Source organism: Bos javanicus, chromosome 2, assembly GCF_032452875.1.
Source record: "Bos javanicus breed banteng chromosome 2, ARS-OSU_banteng_1.0, whole genome shotgun sequence".
Lineage (NCBI taxonomy): Eukaryota > Metazoa > Chordata > Mammalia > Artiodactyla > Bovidae > Bos > Bos javanicus.
Genome location: NC_083869.1, coordinates 104285463 through 104303021, shown reverse-complemented (window position 1 = coordinate 104303021; position 17559 = coordinate 104285463). Strand labels below are relative to the sequence as shown.

The 17559-nt window shown below is 41.3% G+C and overlaps 1 protein-coding gene across 3 annotated transcripts in view; it reads right to left on the bottom strand.

Annotated features, from left to right (window-relative positions):
* Nucleotides 1-17559, bottom strand: part of XRCC5 (X-ray repair cross complementing 5) — an 86022-nt gene that overhangs the window by 46797 nt on the left and 21666 nt on the right. For all 3 annotated transcript variants that reach the window (XM_061384229.1, XM_061384219.1, XM_061384212.1), the window contains exons 10-13: nucleotides 15303-15365; nucleotides 10009-10146; nucleotides 8833-8923; nucleotides 5139-5272 (exon numbers count right to left, since the gene is read on the bottom strand). In XM_061384229.1, coding sequence (XP_061240213.1) covers nucleotides 5139-5272; nucleotides 8833-8923; nucleotides 10009-10146; nucleotides 15303-15365 — 426 coding nt within the window. The remainder of the gene's footprint in view (nucleotides 1-5138; nucleotides 5273-8832; nucleotides 8924-10008; nucleotides 10147-15302; nucleotides 15366-17559) is intronic.

Genomic DNA, 17559 nt, shown 5'->3' with positions numbered 1-17559 from the left:
CCAGCTCTCTGCAGATTTTAGGTCCCATGTGTAAGGCTTCCTTGGCCTCTTCTGCCTTCCCTTAGATCTCAATGGAGCTGGCCCTTTTAAAATCATTCTGTTCTTTGCTCACTTATCACCTCTTCTGAGAGGCTTCCCCTGACACTATATGAAGGAGACCTTTATCTTCATTTTACCACCCAGTCATTCTCTATCGTGAACCTGATGTTATATTTTGTGCAGTATTTATCATTATCTAAAATTACCTTATCAACCTTTTAGTTTACTTATTACCTCCACTTTCCCCCTGAAAGTAGAAACACTGCTGGTCTTATTTACTGCAGAATCCCAAGTGCTGAAAATGGTGCCTCAACATGATAAGCACCTAACAGATACTGGCTGAGTGAATACGGTGCTCTTCCTCAGAATTCCAGTTGCTGACAGAGGTTTCAGGAAGCTGCACCAGGAGTGGGGCCAAGGTCAAGGCTAGGACAGGTTCTCCACTGTTCACGCAAGTGGAAACCCGGGCAGCAGGCCACTTCTATTCAATCACTGATAACTGTTCTCAGACTAGGAAGCCAGGCCGTGGCAAAGTACTGTTATCTGCCCAGAAAAGTAAATACTGTAAAAGGAATGCAGGAATGTCATCAAAGAATAAAGTAACCATTTAGGGAAAAAAAAGAGAAAAAGTGAAACTTATGAATATACTGACGTTTTATTCCCCTTGCTAGAGGATAATTACAAAATTAGGCTGGAGAACAAAACTCCTATTCCCACTTTTTAAAACAATTTATATGTTAGTAACTGTGAAGAAAAAACCCAGGGAACTGAATAGCTCCTACAATTTTAAAATTACTGTTTCATACCACAAGGTATATATGTATTGTTTTCCTACCCTGTCGAAAATGGAAGCTAGACTTCTTAGTTCTAAAAAAAAAGATACTTGGGCTTAAGTAGTAAATATCATCAGAGTCAATGTTTTATAAATTAAGAAAACCCCGAGGTAGGAATTAAATACCAATCTCCTCTAGAAATTTCATGTACTGCTCCCTGATTTCAATAGACCAACACCAAGCCTTCCTTCTCTTGGTAAATTCATTGTTTCAGAGTCCTGATTTCCTTTTTCCTAATTACTTTCCCTGGCACATCAATGACATTGGGCCTGTTTAATGCACAGCAAAAGGGGAAACCAAAAAAGATCTCAAACTCTGAATCTACCCTGACCTTCTCATAAATAATTTATAATTCACCACGCTCTCCCTTAGGTCAGTCATTAAAATACCTAAAACAATTTAGAAAGTCCTAAAGAAGTAAGCAGAAATCTAATACCCAACACAGCACACTACCTCTCAAATACTCTAGGAGATTCTATCTATGATAGTCAAGTGACATTTTTGGGGAAAGAACTGTGAATTCTAGGCAATTCTTTCAAATAGTATCATTATCCTTAAGTCAGTAATAAGGAACCCACAAGAGATATTCAAAACCATCAAACTCTCATGTTTTCTCAAAGGTCACATTTTAAATAAGGCTCAGTGGGGTAAAAATTCAATAAAAAAATTTCAATTTATTAAAAAAAACAGGTTATGAGAAAATCATACTTTTCAGTAGCCAAGACGCTGAGATCTCAGTCCTCAGTCTACTTAATTTCTCCTTTAAGCAACTATTTTCCTTTATGTGACTTTTACAATTAGAAAAAGACTAGAGGAATAAAAAATAAAAACTTCAGGCCACATGGCTAGCTCGTAAGTTACTAATATGTTGATTTTAGCAACCAGGTATCAATTATTTAAAAGGCAGGAGTGTACACTTGACAAAGGATATTTTTCAGCATTTCTTTCTAAAGTTAGAATTAAATTAACAACTCCTGCCAACAAGTTGATTGTTAACCTCTCCTCCCTTTTGCCCTCTACTCCCAGCTCATTCACCCTTAGTTATAAGACATTTTAAAAGAAAAAAAAGAAAAGTCTTCCTGGGTCCTACCTCCTCCTGTAGCTTTCTGGTTCCTCTCTCTCTCTTCCCCTTCATCAGTGCGGCTTTCTCCTCCAGGCTCTGTAACCTGGCTCCTGCCCCATCACTCCACTGTCGCCAGGTCCTTGAAGTCATCAGACATCACTACAAACCCCAGAGGCCCTTTGCCAGGCTCAGCTCTCTTCACCACTGCGCAATGTCTGACTCCAACACCCTTCTAGTTCTTTCTACCTCTCTGAGCTTGTGGGGGGCGGCAGGAGGCGGGGAACTAGGAACACTGATTAGCAGCCTTTCTGTCTCTCCCTAATTGTCCAGTCACACCGGTGTTCAGGACTTCGTTCTCTGCCCTTGTGTCACTCAACACTCTCCCAGGTGACCTCATTCACTTCTGTTTCTATCTAAATGAGGAGGGCTCTCAAATGTACAGACATTTAGTCCTGAAGGCCCTCCTGGGCTTCGCACCCCTACTTCCAACTTGCCCCTGAGTGTCTGTACTGGAATAGCTGACAGATAACTCAAACTGAACACCTGCAAGAATAGATGAACTACCTTTTCTATCTGTTCGCTCTATATTTCTTATCCTGATTCATGGTGACATCACTCCTCCAGTGGTCCAAGTTAGGATTCTGTTTTCTTCAATTTCTATTTCTCATCAGCCACCACCCAATCCCTTAAAGTCTATCCACTCTAGCTTCTAAATTTTCTCTTCTCTACTCTCTGTTACTGCTGTAACTCAAGTCTTCCTAGGGGCCACTGCAGGTTTCCTAACTGGTCTCTAGCCCATCTCCTGTGCCACCATCAGACCTATTTTCTAAAATTCACATCACCTGCCTACTGAAAACAGCCTTTACTGATTTCCCACTGCCTATGGGATAGAAACCCAAATTACTGGATCTTCATGACCTGCCTGCTACCTGCCACCTTTCCCATCGTTTTCCCATAGAGCCTATTTCCCAGCCAAAGGGAACTCTTTGTGGATCCCTAAATACATCACACTTCTTGTGTTCTCTGGTTTTCCCATGTGCTACTTCTTTTGCCTGGCATGCTCTCGTCACATCACCCATCAGCTTTACTCCTTCATGAAATCTTCCTAAGTCACTCACTTGCAAGAATCTCTCTTTCCTCTTATTCCCACAGCATTTTGTACCCCACCACTGTTGAGCCTATGAATTTTACTACTCTACTCTCTATTCCTCTCTTCTCTCTATTCTCTTTCATTCCCCTGGAGGAGTCCTTTCAGGTAGTGAGTTTCCAGTATCTCCAGCACATCATACACTGCTGCTGCTGCTGCTAAGTTGCTTCAGTCGTGTCCGACTCTGTGCGACTCCACAGACGGAAGCCCGCCAGGCTCCCCCACCCCTGGGATTCTCCAGGCAAGAACACTGGAGTGGGTTGCCATTTCCTTCTCCAATGCATGAAAGTAAAAAGTGAAAGGGAAGTCGCTCGGTCGTGTCCGACTCTTAGCGACCCCATGGACTGCAGCCTACCAGGCTCCTCCATCCATGGGATTTTCCAGGCAAGAGTACTGGAGTGGGGTGCCATTGCCTTCATACACTAGGAGTACCCAATGTTTGTTGTAGAAAAAGTGAATTCAATTTATAAATACCCCAGTAATGATACTTCTTTATACAGATAAGCCATATTAAAAACTCACCCCCACAAAACAAAACAAAGTTAGCAGGTTGTAAAAATCAAAGTTGCCAGTTCTTAAAGCTTTAAAAGATAACAATGCCTGCATTTATGGCTTGCATCTGTTCAGTACCCACCCTTGATAAATTTACCAAGTATTAGAAGTTTCTATTTTTCACCACGGTGACCTGTTTTTGCAAGCTTTCCATACCAACTAATCTATGCCTCCCTTCTCTGTCAAGTGGCAATGGCCATTTGTCAAAAACAGCAGGTCTTGAAGTCTACTTGTCAAAGACAGCAAAGGAATTTATACAAGTAATTTATACTTGATTATACTTAGAATACAAAAATACTTACTGAGTCAGATCTTGACCTGTTAAGCTTCATAGTACTGATTTTAGAACAAAAGACTTTTTTAAAGAAAGTTTAAAGGAAACTGTGTAGTATCAAAAAACTAGGCAGCTTCTTTTGAGTAGAAGAGCCCATAAAATCATAACAGGCCCTAACTTGGACTTGAGTTAGTTAAGGATGCTTTGAGAAATGAGTCAAAGGGGCAATCAGTGGACCCCCAATACGAAGCCTCCACTCCTACCTCCCTGCCTCTCCCCAGCTGTCATAAGAGTAGGCCCTCCACTCCCCTTTGGGGAGAAGTCTGCCTAGAGAAGCTGCTGGTGACTTTTCACAGCTTTGTGTGGGGTTCAGAGATGCCTATGTCCTGCTGTCACCAGGTTATTCCAGGACTGGGACCAACCTTCATTAGTGGTCCATTCCTCCCCTTCCATCGTATAAGATAGGTCCCTTATCAAGTTCCCAGTTTCCTTTAATCCAATCTCCATCTTCTAATTCCCTTGGACCAAGATTCAGAAATTTAAATTTTTCTTTAGTTACTGTTTAATAAGTTCATACTATAACCTCTCTATCTGACTTCTAACACTTCTTCTCCTCAGTCATGTTCGACTCTTTGCGACCCCATGGACTATAGCCTACCAGGTTCCTCCATCCATGGGATTTTTCCGGCAAGAATACTGGAGCGGGTTGCCATTTCCTTCTCCAGGAGATCTTCCCGACCCAGGGATTGAATCCGGGTCTCCCACATTGTAGGCAGACGCTTTACCATCTGAGCTACCAGGGAAGTCATGGTTATATACTACACAGTCCCTAAAAAATCCCCAACTATTTGAATATAAAAAACAATGAAAAGTCTCATTCACATAAAACATAGGAGAAAACTCTGTTTAAAAAAAAAATATATATATATATATATATATATAACAGAAGAATCTGCTTTTTATTTTGCCCTCCTATTTTAGACACAAAACCAAAAATCTAGCCTTCTCCCAGAAAAAAATATTTAAGAACATCTGAAATTACTTCTTTCTTTCTAAAAATTCAGAGTATTTTTTTAATCGCTTTTCAGTAGGAAGAGAAAGGTGTTAATCTTTCATTAAACAGAGCAACTGAGCTCTTGATTTGACTTGGACCAGCCAATTGCCCTAACTTTTCACTCTGCTCTCTTTCATCTAAAAAAGTCTATGATTGGTTCATCTTTCTTCTCTCACCTGAAACAGTCTCTGGAATTGAGGATTTGGGATTTTGCTGGTTGGAAATAAGTCTTCAATGGTGCCCTCCTCTTCATCTTTCTGCACCAAGCTCATGGAGTCAATCAAAGCATCAACAGCACTCAACTGTGCCTCTAAGACAAGGACAAACAAAACAGCAAAAAGAAACAACGATTAGTTCCATTAGTCTCCCAAACAAAGGCCTTCCATTCATAGATGTTCACAGCAACATTGGCAGGACAGACAGTCCTGGCCCTGCCAAAAGCATTCTCCAGTTACGTAAGTCATTTAACCTAAGCCTCAGTTTTCTTATCGGCAAAGAGAGCCGTTTAGAATAGCTGGTCTCTTAGGTACTTCTGAGGTCTACCAATTGATGAACTTCTGACAACGGGATATCTTATCAAAAGTGCTCTAGAGGAATGCACCACAGTCAAACAAAACCCACCTTCCATATGGTAATTCAAAATACTGGGTATTTATGGAAAAAGTAAAGTGTCAGTCACTCAGTTGTGTCTGACTCTTTGAGATCCAGTGAACTGTAGCCCACCAGGCACCTCTGCCCATGAAATTATCTAGGCAAGAATACTACAGGGCCAGTTCCTTCTGTAGGGGATCGTCCCCACCCAGGGATCAAACCCAGGTCTCCTGCATTGCAGCAAGACTCTTTACTGTCTGAGCCACCAAGGAAGCCCTTGAGTTGACATTAAAAAAACTAGTAACTGGCAAAGGAGAAAAACATTAAAAGCATTCCTTTGGTAATGAAACATCAGCTTTATAAGGATTTAACATAACCTGTATTGGAGTATACCAACTTAACAGGAAGACATCACTGGACCAGAGGGAATAGATTCTTTTACAAGCTATGGCACCCCACTCCAGTACTCTTGCCTGGAAAGCTGCGGTCCATGAGGTTGCTGAGGGTTGGACACGACTGAGAGACTTCACTTTCACTTTTCACTTTTATGCATTGGAGAAGGAAATGGCAACCCACTCCAGCGTTCTTGCCTGGAGAATCCCAGGGGTGGGGGAGCCTGGCGGGCTGCTGTCTATGGGGTCGCACAGAGTCGGACACGACTGAAGCGACTTAGCCGCAGCAGCAAGGCAGATAGAGTTCTTTCCTCTCACAAATCTCATGGCATTAATCATATAGACCTGCATGCATATCTTTTTTTAATTGAAGTAGAATTTATCTACAACATTTCATTAGTTCCAGGTGTATAATGTAGTGATTCAGTATTTCTGAACATTACAAAATCACCAACATAATAAATCTAGTTACCATCTGTCACCATGCAAAGTTATTACAATATGATTGACTATATTCTAGTAGTCATGTATGGATGTGAGGGTTGGACCAAAAAGAAAGCTGAGCACTGAAGAATTGATGGTTTTGAACTGTGGTGTTGGAGAAGACTCTTGAGAGTCCCTTGGACTGCAAGGAGATCCAACCGGTCAATCCTAAAGAAAATCAGTCCTGAATATTCATTGGAAGGACTGATGCTGAAGCTGAAGCTCCAATACTCTGGCCACCTGATGCGAAGAACTGACTCACTGGAAAAGACCCTGATGCTGGGAAAGATTGAAGGCAGGAGAGGGGATGACAGAGGACGGCAACACCAACTCGATGGACATGAGTTTGAACAAGCTCCAGGAGTTGGTGATGAACAGGGGAACCTGGCATGCTGCAGTCCATGGGGTTGCAAAGAGTCGGACACAACTGAGCAACTGAACTGACTGACTGACTACATTTGCAATGTAAAACGTGTTTTATCCCTGTGACTTATTTTATAACTAAAAGTTTTTACCTCTGATCACTCTTACCTATTACACTCATCCTCTTATTTTACTTCCCTCTAGCAACCCCCAGTTTGTTCTCTGTATCTATGAGTCTGTTTCTGTTTTGTTTGCTCATTTGTTTTGTTTTTTAGATTCCACATTTAAGTGAAATCATACCGTATTTCTCTTTTTCTGTCTGACTTATTTTACCTGGAATAATACTGGGTTGGCCAGTAAGTTTGTTCAGGTTTTTCCACAAAATGTAACCAAAAAAGCCACCCAATACCTTCTAGGTTCATCCATGCTGCAAATGGCAAGATTTAATTCTTTTTTATAGATGAGTAATACTCCACTGTGTGTGTGTGTGTGTGTGTGTGTGTGTATCACATCTTCTTTGTTCATTCATTTACTGATGGACATTTAAGTTGCTCCCATATCTTGGCTGTAGTAAGTAATGCAGCAATGAACATAGGCATACATATATCTTTTTGAGTTAGTGTTTATGTTTTCTGTGGGAAAATATTCAGAATCAGAAGTGCTGGATAGTATGGTAAAAATTTAATTTTTTGAGAAATTTCCGTACTGTTTTCCATAGAAGCTGCACCAATTTACATTCTAACAACAGTGCCCTGCATTTCCCTTTTCTCCACATCCTCACAAGCATGTTATTTGTTGTCATTTTGATGACAGCTATTCTGACAGATGTGGTTCTAACTTGCATTTCCCTGCTGATTAGTGATGTCAAGCATCTTTTCATGTGTCTGCAGGCCATTCATATGTATGTCTTCTTTGGAAAAATGTCCTGCATACATGTCTTACCCCACTCCAGGCAAATTCTAAGGATCTTTGAGAAGAGAAACTTGGTGTCCTCTTCTTTACGTCGGTCAGATACCAGATAGAAAGCAAGCTCTTCCCAGTAAAAATCTACAGTCAATAAAAATGGCACAGCCCAAAGCAATTCTCCCCAAAATGCTTCTACCTAAACTACCACAAGGAACTTTCATTCTGCTGATTCATATGGCAGTTCAGCTGTTAAAAAGCTGAAGTGCTATTTTGGGATCATTCACAGCCACTAGGCAAAAGGCGGAAAAGAGTAAGCAGCTCCTTAAAGTTTATTATACTTCTGTTCTTCACCTTTCAAACATCCCTTTCAGACAGCTACTACAAAAGGAATGAGCATACAGACATTTATCATGAGACATTTCTGTTCCATTTTTTCACTTTCTAACGGAGGCTTCAGGCACCATCTCACACTGACGACTGCAGGGTCCACCCGGCAGTAAGAAGGAGGTGGAAACTGTGTGGGTGAATATTCAGTGATTTCCATCTGCTACTCCAGGCTAGTATCAGGCCAGACCACGCTGGCATCACACACCCTTACATAAATGTTGACTTGGGAAATACGTCAAACAGCTTTAATGATCTATTTTTCCAATGCAGCAAATGCAAACAAAAGTGTCAACTCACAGGAAATAAATCAACGGATCGAAAAATAATGTTTTAGATCCTGAGTGATTTATATCTATTAGGTTCTCTCTCAACAAAGTTCTCTTTTTTAAATGTTCTTCTCATTTAAAATTTGGAATTATCAAGAGGAAAAGACTGAATATTATAATACACTGGCATCTTCTACACATTCAAGTCCATGCCTGACTCCACATGGATTACAAATATGTACATTTCTATACAATCTGAGATTGGCTGAATCCACAGATACAGATCTGTGAATACTGAGGGCCCTGTAAAGTTATACATGGATATTCAACTGGGGGAGTAGTGCCCCAAACCTCTTCAGTGTGCAAGGGTCAACTATAATCCCACCCTGTGAAATCCTAGCCCTCAAACACGACTAAAGACAGGTGGTTTCCCCCAGTCTGTGTTTAGAGCAAATCAGTGAGCAAAATGGAAATAAACTCACCTGTGGGAGTGCATTTCCTATTATTTTTCAAGGATGGAAACATGTACTGGCGCAAATCTTCCATGAAAGGCAGCTGTATGTACACTAAACACTAATGAGAGACAGTGGAGATAAAAACAGACAACTGAATTAATGGAAAAATTTAAAGCTGATCCCAAATGCTATGAAAATGGCTCAACAGAAGGATTTAAAAAATTAGAAGGCAAAAGTATAGGACATGGAGAGTGACATGCTCTGATCTCTGCTATGAGCCACTGCTGTTGTTCAGTTGCTCAGTTCAGTCGTGTTTGACTCCTTGCGACCCCATGGACTGTAGCCTGCTAGGCTCCTCTGTCCATGGGATTTCCCAGCAAGAATACTGGAGTGGGTAGCCACTTCCTTCTCCAGGGGACCTTCCTGACCCAGGGACTGAATTCATGGCTCCTGCTTTGCAGGTGGATTCTTTACCACTGAGTCACCTGGGAAGCCCTGTGATAAGTTGTACACAACTGCAAACAGTACAAAAATAGTAAATATAAAAGAAATGCTCAAAGAAAGACTATCAAATATCTACAAAACGCATGACTAACATAACAGATGAGAAGAGTCAAGGTGACTGGCAGGCTGACGTGGAAGTCAGGATACCTGCCTTCTCTTCCATTTCTGCCACAGTGAGTTCGCTGAGACACAAGAAATGGCAAGGAATCTAGATCTGTATTTTCAACAGGACAGCCCTAAAAAATGTAAATTCAGCAGGATCACAAGAAAATCACACCCTCAGCCTTTATCCATAGTAAAGACTATTGTAAAAAGGGAAGTAATCTGTATTCCCTTGAGGTTCTGAGACGTCAGGAAGGATGAGAATGGAGAGGAAGTCACTGGACTGGGCAAACAGTAAGTCATAGTCAACTTTTACCAGTTGTTTTATTAGGAAGCTCCTTGTACACTCTTGTAATTTATGTTCTTTCACTGCAACTGAAAGTGATTCCCAGACCAGCAGTCTCAGCATTAGGTGGGAGTGGGTGAGAAATGCAGAATTTCAGGCAATCCCCCTCCCCAGAGCTACAGAATCAGAATGTGCATTTTAACCAGATCCCCTCAGTACCTCCCATGCACATGAACAGTTGAAAAACACTGTTTAGAACAAAGCAACTGAAGGGAAAAAATTAATATGAATAAACGACTTGCAGGTTCTACCTCATATGTGTCCTTAATCAAAGGAAAAGCCACGCCAACTTGAGGATTAGTTTTTTCGTTGTAAACATATCGAACCACGGCCACCATGTCTAATTCATCCAAAGCATGAATCAGGGAGGAGAGGGCAACTGCTGCCGCCTAGTAAGAGAGATGTTTGTGTTAGTATGTGTCCAACATGTGAGGATTTTCACAGCACAACTGAATACTTGTAAGATTGCTATCCACATTCTCCCTGTTTCGGATATTAAATACCCCTCTATCCACTTGAAGGCTACACTGTACACATTGCATTTGATCACATTTACTGTACCTCTTCGGGAACTTTGTTATATGCTCTTTTTCCTTCAACTTTCCTTCTCCTCTGAATTTATACCTAACTCTAAACAAAATTTTTCCTTGCCCTCTCTCCATAAATTACTATCTGTAACCTTCTTTTCCTTCATCTTAAATTTCATGAAATAATCTTGTTTCACCACTTAGAACACAATTATTCTTCAATCTAAACCAGCTACGTAGCCATTTCCTTCCTGAAACTACTCTGAAGTGCCCTGTGATCTCCAAGTTGCCAAACTCTTAGTCTCCATTCTATCTGTTTGACCTTTCAGTAGCATCTGACCATCCCTCTTTCTCTATACTTTCTCCTTCTTTGGCTTCAGAAGTAACACTCTCCTCTGGTTATTCTACCTTTGTGGACCACTATTCCCCCAGCTCTTCTTGTCTTCCAATCTTGAAATTCTGCTCTTGGCCTTTTTCTCCTCCTCTCACTCTAAAAGAACTCTACTTTGGTGACAATTTCTTTCATCCAGTCCCATGAGTTGATGAATCAAAAATCTGTATATTCAGCTTTAAAACTCCTAAGATCTAGACTTACACAGCCTACTAGTTGGTAGATAACTTGTACTGTTATACCTCAGGTATTTCAAACTGTCCATGACCAAAACTAACTTTAGTATCACTCCCCTCTTCTCCGCCTGTACTCCCTCCTTCTACAAACATCAATTCCAAATGAGAAGTCCGAAAGTTGTTGATAAGGCCTGCCTACTGTCCTTCAACTTCAAGTGTTCATCAGGCTCTACAAATTCGACTTTTATGCCATTTTTCACATTCTATCCGCCCTGTTCCATCATGGTGTCCCCTGTTCCGAGAGCTGACTATGTCACTCTCTTCCATAAAAACCTCCACAGGTACCTCTTTCTCAGCCTTGGTAGAGCAGATCGTTATTCACAGGCAAGTCTTGTGCTTTCCCGCCCCAGTAGCTTTTTCCATGTACAATTTCTCCTCACTGGAATGCTCTCCCCAAAACTCTCTCTCAAGCTTCTCAAGCTTGGGCTCTCAAGCTTTGAACCCATCCTCAAGAATCAGCAAACTGACAAGCAGTCCATTTCAGATCTGCTTTACTAAGCCCTCCCTCCTCTCACTAACCTCTCAAACACTTTGTATTTTTCTCAGGGGCCACAGCTAACTTCCATCAACGTTAGCTATGCATATTCCCATCTTCTCCACAAAAAAAACGATGATATCAATATCTTGCCATCAAAATCCTCTACAGATGTCATGATAGAGTGATTACCTTTTCAGTTCAAGGAGTATTAACTTAGTGCCTACTCTTGGCTAAGTAATGTCTTCAGTTCAGTCGCTCAGTCATGTCCGACTCTTTGCGACCCCATGGACTGCAGCATACCAGGCCTCCCTGTCCATAGCCAAGTGTACCAAGTACAGAATGTATATATTCTAACAAGTCCCATACAAGAGACCATATCAGCACAGTGGGAAACTAAAGAAGAGATTACTTCCAATGTATCTGCAAGTTTTTATGTGGATGTCTTTGACAGAACCAACTGAGGTATTTAAAGAAGGAAGGACGGGGTCCCCAGTGTCTGCTCTAACACAACACTACACTTGTGGGAAACTCAACTAAGGCTCCATTTCCTCTCCTTTCTCCTCTCCACTTCTCTTCCACACAGTGAAAACCAGGGCCTAAGTGTAGATTCTCAACTAAGGCTCCATTTCCTCTCCTTTCTCCTCCATTTCTCTTCCACACAGTGAAAACCAGGACCTAAGTGTAGATTCTCTGTAAAAAAAAAATGCTAATAACCGAAGAAAATATTCCTAAAAAGGAATATATTCATAGATTCCTAGAATATTTGAGTTGAAAACAAAAGTATTCATCTAGTTTGGCAACCCACATGATGAAGGACTTGCCTTCCACATCTGACTGATGGAGACTCTGCTTAGAAACTTACAGGAATGGGGACTGGACCATCTCACAAGGAACCAATCCATATGGAGACAGTAATCCTTGTTGATAAAATAATTCTTCATTGTGAACAAAACGACCACTTGTTGGTTCCAATTTATCCTCTGGCAGGAAGCAGAGTCTAGCTCCTGCTTCATATGATAACCCGCTAAGTATCTGAAGAAGGCTATCACATCCCTCATCCCTCCTACTTTCCTGCTACCTACACAAGTATTCTCCATGTTATCTTTTACTGAAAATTTCCATGACAATTTCTTTCTTCCTCAGCTTATCTCATTAAGCTCCAATTAGTTAATATTATTCTTTGAGTATGACATCAAGAACTGACACCACAGAATAGCCCTGACCCGTTAGTAGAAGAATTTTTTTTTCTTGAGTGTCACAAAGTGACCCTGTGATCTATAGGTTCCGTATAAGGCTGGATGTGAACTACACAAGCCACAAGGCTGCCCTGACCTGAGCTAGCAAGTCTAGACAATGACACGTGCTAACATGGCTTTGTGACGTGACTTTTCTTACTCATACCCAGCAATCACACGAAGTGATCAAAATTTTCTTTGGGTAAAAGGACATTAAGCTGGAGTTAAAACTTCGGCAGAAGTTAAAAATGCAGTTGTGTTGACAACATATATTGAACTGCATGATTCCCAAAAGGATGTGATTCAGGAGAAATCCATGAAGTAGGAGTTTCAAATTTGAGAAGTCACATACACCTACTGTGCATTAACAAATCCAACATTGAGTGGAAGCCAAGCATTTTCTTCTCTTAATTTTACTGCTCTAATGGATATTGGCATATCCATTCACTAAATCAGCAGCCAGCTACCTTTCAGAGGTGAGGGGAAAAGGAGGACTAGATCCCTAACACCACCACCTGAACAAGCCTTCTGCATCCAGTTTACCAGTTCCAAATATAAATAACTTCTGGAACTTGGAGACCTGTTTAAGTAGTCTGAAACAGACACAGGATGGTAAGCCTCCAGTTAACATCAAAATTTCCAAGGGAGTTCTGACTTGAAGACTGCACAGGAAATATCTGTAGAGAGGGCAGGTGTGCACATAGGATGTAACAGTCACGGGTTGTTAATCAGACAGAAACCAGCCTGAAAACACAACCTCCTGGGATGTAGAAAGAGAATGAAGAGAAAGGGGCAAAGAGAATAAGACAAACTTCTCAATGATGGAAGCTGTCCAGTGAGTAAGTGGATCTTCAGCATGCTTTGTTGCTGTTGTTCAGTCGCTCAGTTCTGTCCAACTCTTTGCAACCCCATGGACTGCAGCATGCCAGGCTTTCCTGTCCTTCGCCAACTCCTGGAGCTTGCTCAAACTCATGTCCATTAAGTCAGTGATGCCATCCAACCATATCATCCTCTGTCATCCCCTTCTCCTCCTGCCTTCAATCTTTCCCAGCATCAGGGTCTTTTCCCAATGAGTCCATTCTTCACATCAGGTGGCCAAAGTATTGGGGCTTCAGCTTCAGCATCAGTCCTTCCAATGAATATTCAGGATTGATTTCCTTTAGGATTGATCGGTTTGATCTCCTTGCAGTCCAAGGGACTCTCAAGAGTCTTCTCCAACACCACAGTTCAAAAGCATCAATTCTTCGGCGCTCAGCTTTCCTTATAGTCCAACTCTCACATCCATACATGACCACTGGAAAAACCATAGCCTTGACTAGACGGACCTTTGTTGGCAAAGTAAAGTCTCTGCTTTTTAATATGTTGTCTAGGTTGGTCATAGCTTTTCTTCTAAGGAGCAAGTGTCTTTTAATTTCATGACTGCAGTCACCATCTGCAGTGATTTTGGAGCCCAAGAAAAATAAAGTCTGTCATTGTTTCCATTGTTTCCCCATCTATTTGCCATGAAGTGATGGGACTGGGTGTCATGATTTAGCTTTTTGAATATTGAGTTTTAAGCTAGCTTTTTTACTCTCCTCTTTCACTTTCATCAAGAGGCCTTTCAGTTCCTTTTTTGCTTTCGCCATAAGGGTGGTGTCATCTGCATATCTGATGTTATTATTGGTATTTCTCCCTGTAATCTTGATATCAGCTTGTGCTTCAGCCAGCCTGGCATTTCCATGATGTACTCTGCATATAAGTCAAATAAGCAGGGTGACAATATATAGCCTTGACATACTCCTTTCCCAATTTTGAACCAGTCCATTGTTCCGTGTCCAGTTCTAACTGTTGCTTCTTGATTTGCATACAGGTTTCTCAGGAGGCAGGTAAGGTGGTGTGGTTTTCCCATGTCTTTAAGAATTTTCCAGTTTGTTTCCACACAATCAGAGGCTTTAGCATCGTCAGTAAACCAGAAATAGATGCTTTTCTGGAATTCTGTTGCTGCTTCTATGATCCACCAGCTGTGGGCAATTTGATCTCTGCTTCCTCTGCCTTTTCTAAATCCAGCTTGAATATCTGGAAATTCTCGGTTCATGAACTGTTGAAGCCTAGCTTGAAAAATTTTGAACATTACTTTGCTAGCAAATGAAATAAGTGTACTTTGGCAGTTTGAACATTCTTGGCATTGCCCTTCTTTGGGACTAGAATGAAAACTGACCTTTTCCAGTCCCGTGGCCACTGCTGAGTTTTCCAAATTTGCTGGCATACTGAGTGCAGCACTTTCACAGCATCATCTTTTAGGATTTGAAATAGCTCAGCTGGAATTTCATTACCTCCACTAGCTTTGTTCAGTTCAAGCCAGCACTAAATGTTCTGCTTATGAAAATGAAAATATTAACCTAATGCCACACTTCCTGAACCTGTGACCATGAGATCCCCAAATTAAATATATTTGCTCAAACGTTTTTGTTTTTAATATTCACCTGATCTCCAATTGCAGGACTATGTTCTCAGGCCTTGTGCTCATGCTATGACAAACTCATTTATCACTTCTCCATTTTCAAAGCTAAAGGTCAGTGAATTTTCCCACTGCTGTTGCAAGAATTAATGTTATTTTAAACTATAAAAGCCCCAAACAACTCACTTAAAATGACAATTCAATTCTGTGGCCCTGCCTTAAAGACCTACTGTCAACTCACCTCATCATCTTTTGCTGCAAAGACCTTTAGAACTTGATTTCCCATAAAATATTTCATGTGGACCTACACGAGGAAGTGAGAAAAAGAACTGGTTTAGATCCAAAGTAAGGAACATATGAAACCATAATGCCACATGTTATTAAGAAATTCTATTCAAAATGCTCTTGCTTGAAAAACATTCACAGGCACTAGAAACAACTTACTACTTGAGGTTCAAATAAATTAAACACAATAAATGTAAAGTCAGATGAGTAAGATTTAGCATAGATCAGATCATGAAGTCTCATAAGCAAAGTGGTTTGGACTTCATCCTAAGAGCAATGACAAAGCACTGATGAATTGCAAGAGACTAGAGTACCATTTGTCCTTTAAATTACTTAACTAGCAGAGCATCAGAGTCAAAGACAGACTAGAAAATGAATACTAAGAGTTCCTGATATTATAACCACCTGCATCTATCAACCAAGATCAACATCTCTTTGATCTATGTCATCTTGAGCCCAGAGTTTCTAAGAAGGTGCCATAAGAGAAGTAATGCTTCTCAAATATTTTTTCTGCACTCCCACCTCTGATGCTGAGAAATTGTGAGCACTTTCACAGTAACAGCAGTTCAAGAAAACTGAGTCTCAAAGGTGTGGGGTTGAGGCCCATGTAATCTAAATACCCTCCATCTTCACATCCATTCCCCATCTGAAAACCATTATTTGAAGAAATATGGGAATAATTTTATATTTTCAGTCTGCTACATTTGTATAGATTTATTTGCCCTTTTATTAGAATCTGTAATAGTTGACTGATTCAAGAACAGTTAATGATACCTTTTCCTAAGGCACCTAAATGACTTCTCAAAGGACAGTCAGACATTTGGGGAATTTCTGGCTAAATTCTTGTCCATCCTATAATTAGATACCAAGAATACTGACAACTTGGAAGAAGAAAAAGTGAAAAGTCCCCTGAAAATTTAAAAGAGTAATTCACAATTCAAAAAAAAAAAAGTCCATTTTATATAATGAAAAGTTTCACACTAATTCAATCCAGAAATATTAGTGTCCCTCAGTTTAAGGGAATCTGGAAAACTATGTGATCTTATTTATTTAAAGCTAATTACTAGTCTGTTAGAAGGTACATACGTACACTTTACCTTAGTTGCTATGGAAAAACCTTCTTAAGATGCTGTGTATGCATTTGTTAACACAATACACGAAAGCATATATATAAAAGCTGCTGCTGCTGCTGCTAAGTTGCTTCAGTCGTGTCCGACTCTGTGCGACCCCACAGACAGCAGCCCACCAAGCTCCCCCGTCCCTGGGATTCTCCAGGCAAGAACACTGGAGTGGGTTGCCATTTCCTTCTCCAATGCATGAAAGTGAAAAGTGAAAGGGAAGTCGCTCAGTCGTGTCCGACTCTTAGCGACCCCATGGACTGCGGCCCACCAGGCTCCTCCGTCCATGGGATTTTCCAGGCAAGAGTGCTGGAGTGGGGTGCCAATGCCTTCTCTGATATAAAAGCTGCTGCCGCTGCTACTAAGTTGCTTCAGTCGTGTCCGACTCTGTGCGACCCCATAGACAGCAGCCCACCAAGCTCCCCCGTCCCTGGGATTCTCTAGGCAAGAACACTGGAGTGGGTTGCCATTGCCTTCTCCGATGCATGAAAGTGAAAAGTGAAAGGGAAGTCGCTCAGTCGTATCCGACTCTTGGTGACCCTGTGGACTGCAGCCTACCAGGCTCCTCTGCCCATGGGATTTTCCGGGCAAGAGTACTGGAGTGGGGTGCCATCGCCTTCTCCGGATATAAAAGCTAGACTATTCAAAAATGAGCCTGTCTACTGGTGCACAGATCACAGCTGATTAATGGCATAGCTTTAGAGTCAGAGAGACCTTGTTCAAAACCCATCTCTACTACCTTCGAACTGGGTCACCTTGGGCCTATTATCTAACAGCTCTGAACCTCAATTTCCTAATATATAAAGTATGTATCATGCACCTACCTAAGAGGGTTGTCCAACCAGTCCATCCTAAAGGAAATCAGCCCTGAATATTTATTGGAAGGACTGTTGTTGAAGCTGAAACTCCAATACTTTTGTCACCTGATGCGAAGAACTGACTCATTTGAAAAGACCCTGATGCTGGGAAAGATTGAAGGTGGGAGGAGAAGGGGACGACAGAGGATGAGATGGTTGGATGGCATCATCAACTCAATGGACATGAGTTTGAGTAAACGCTGGGAGTTGGTGATGGACAGGGAGGCCTGGTGTGCTG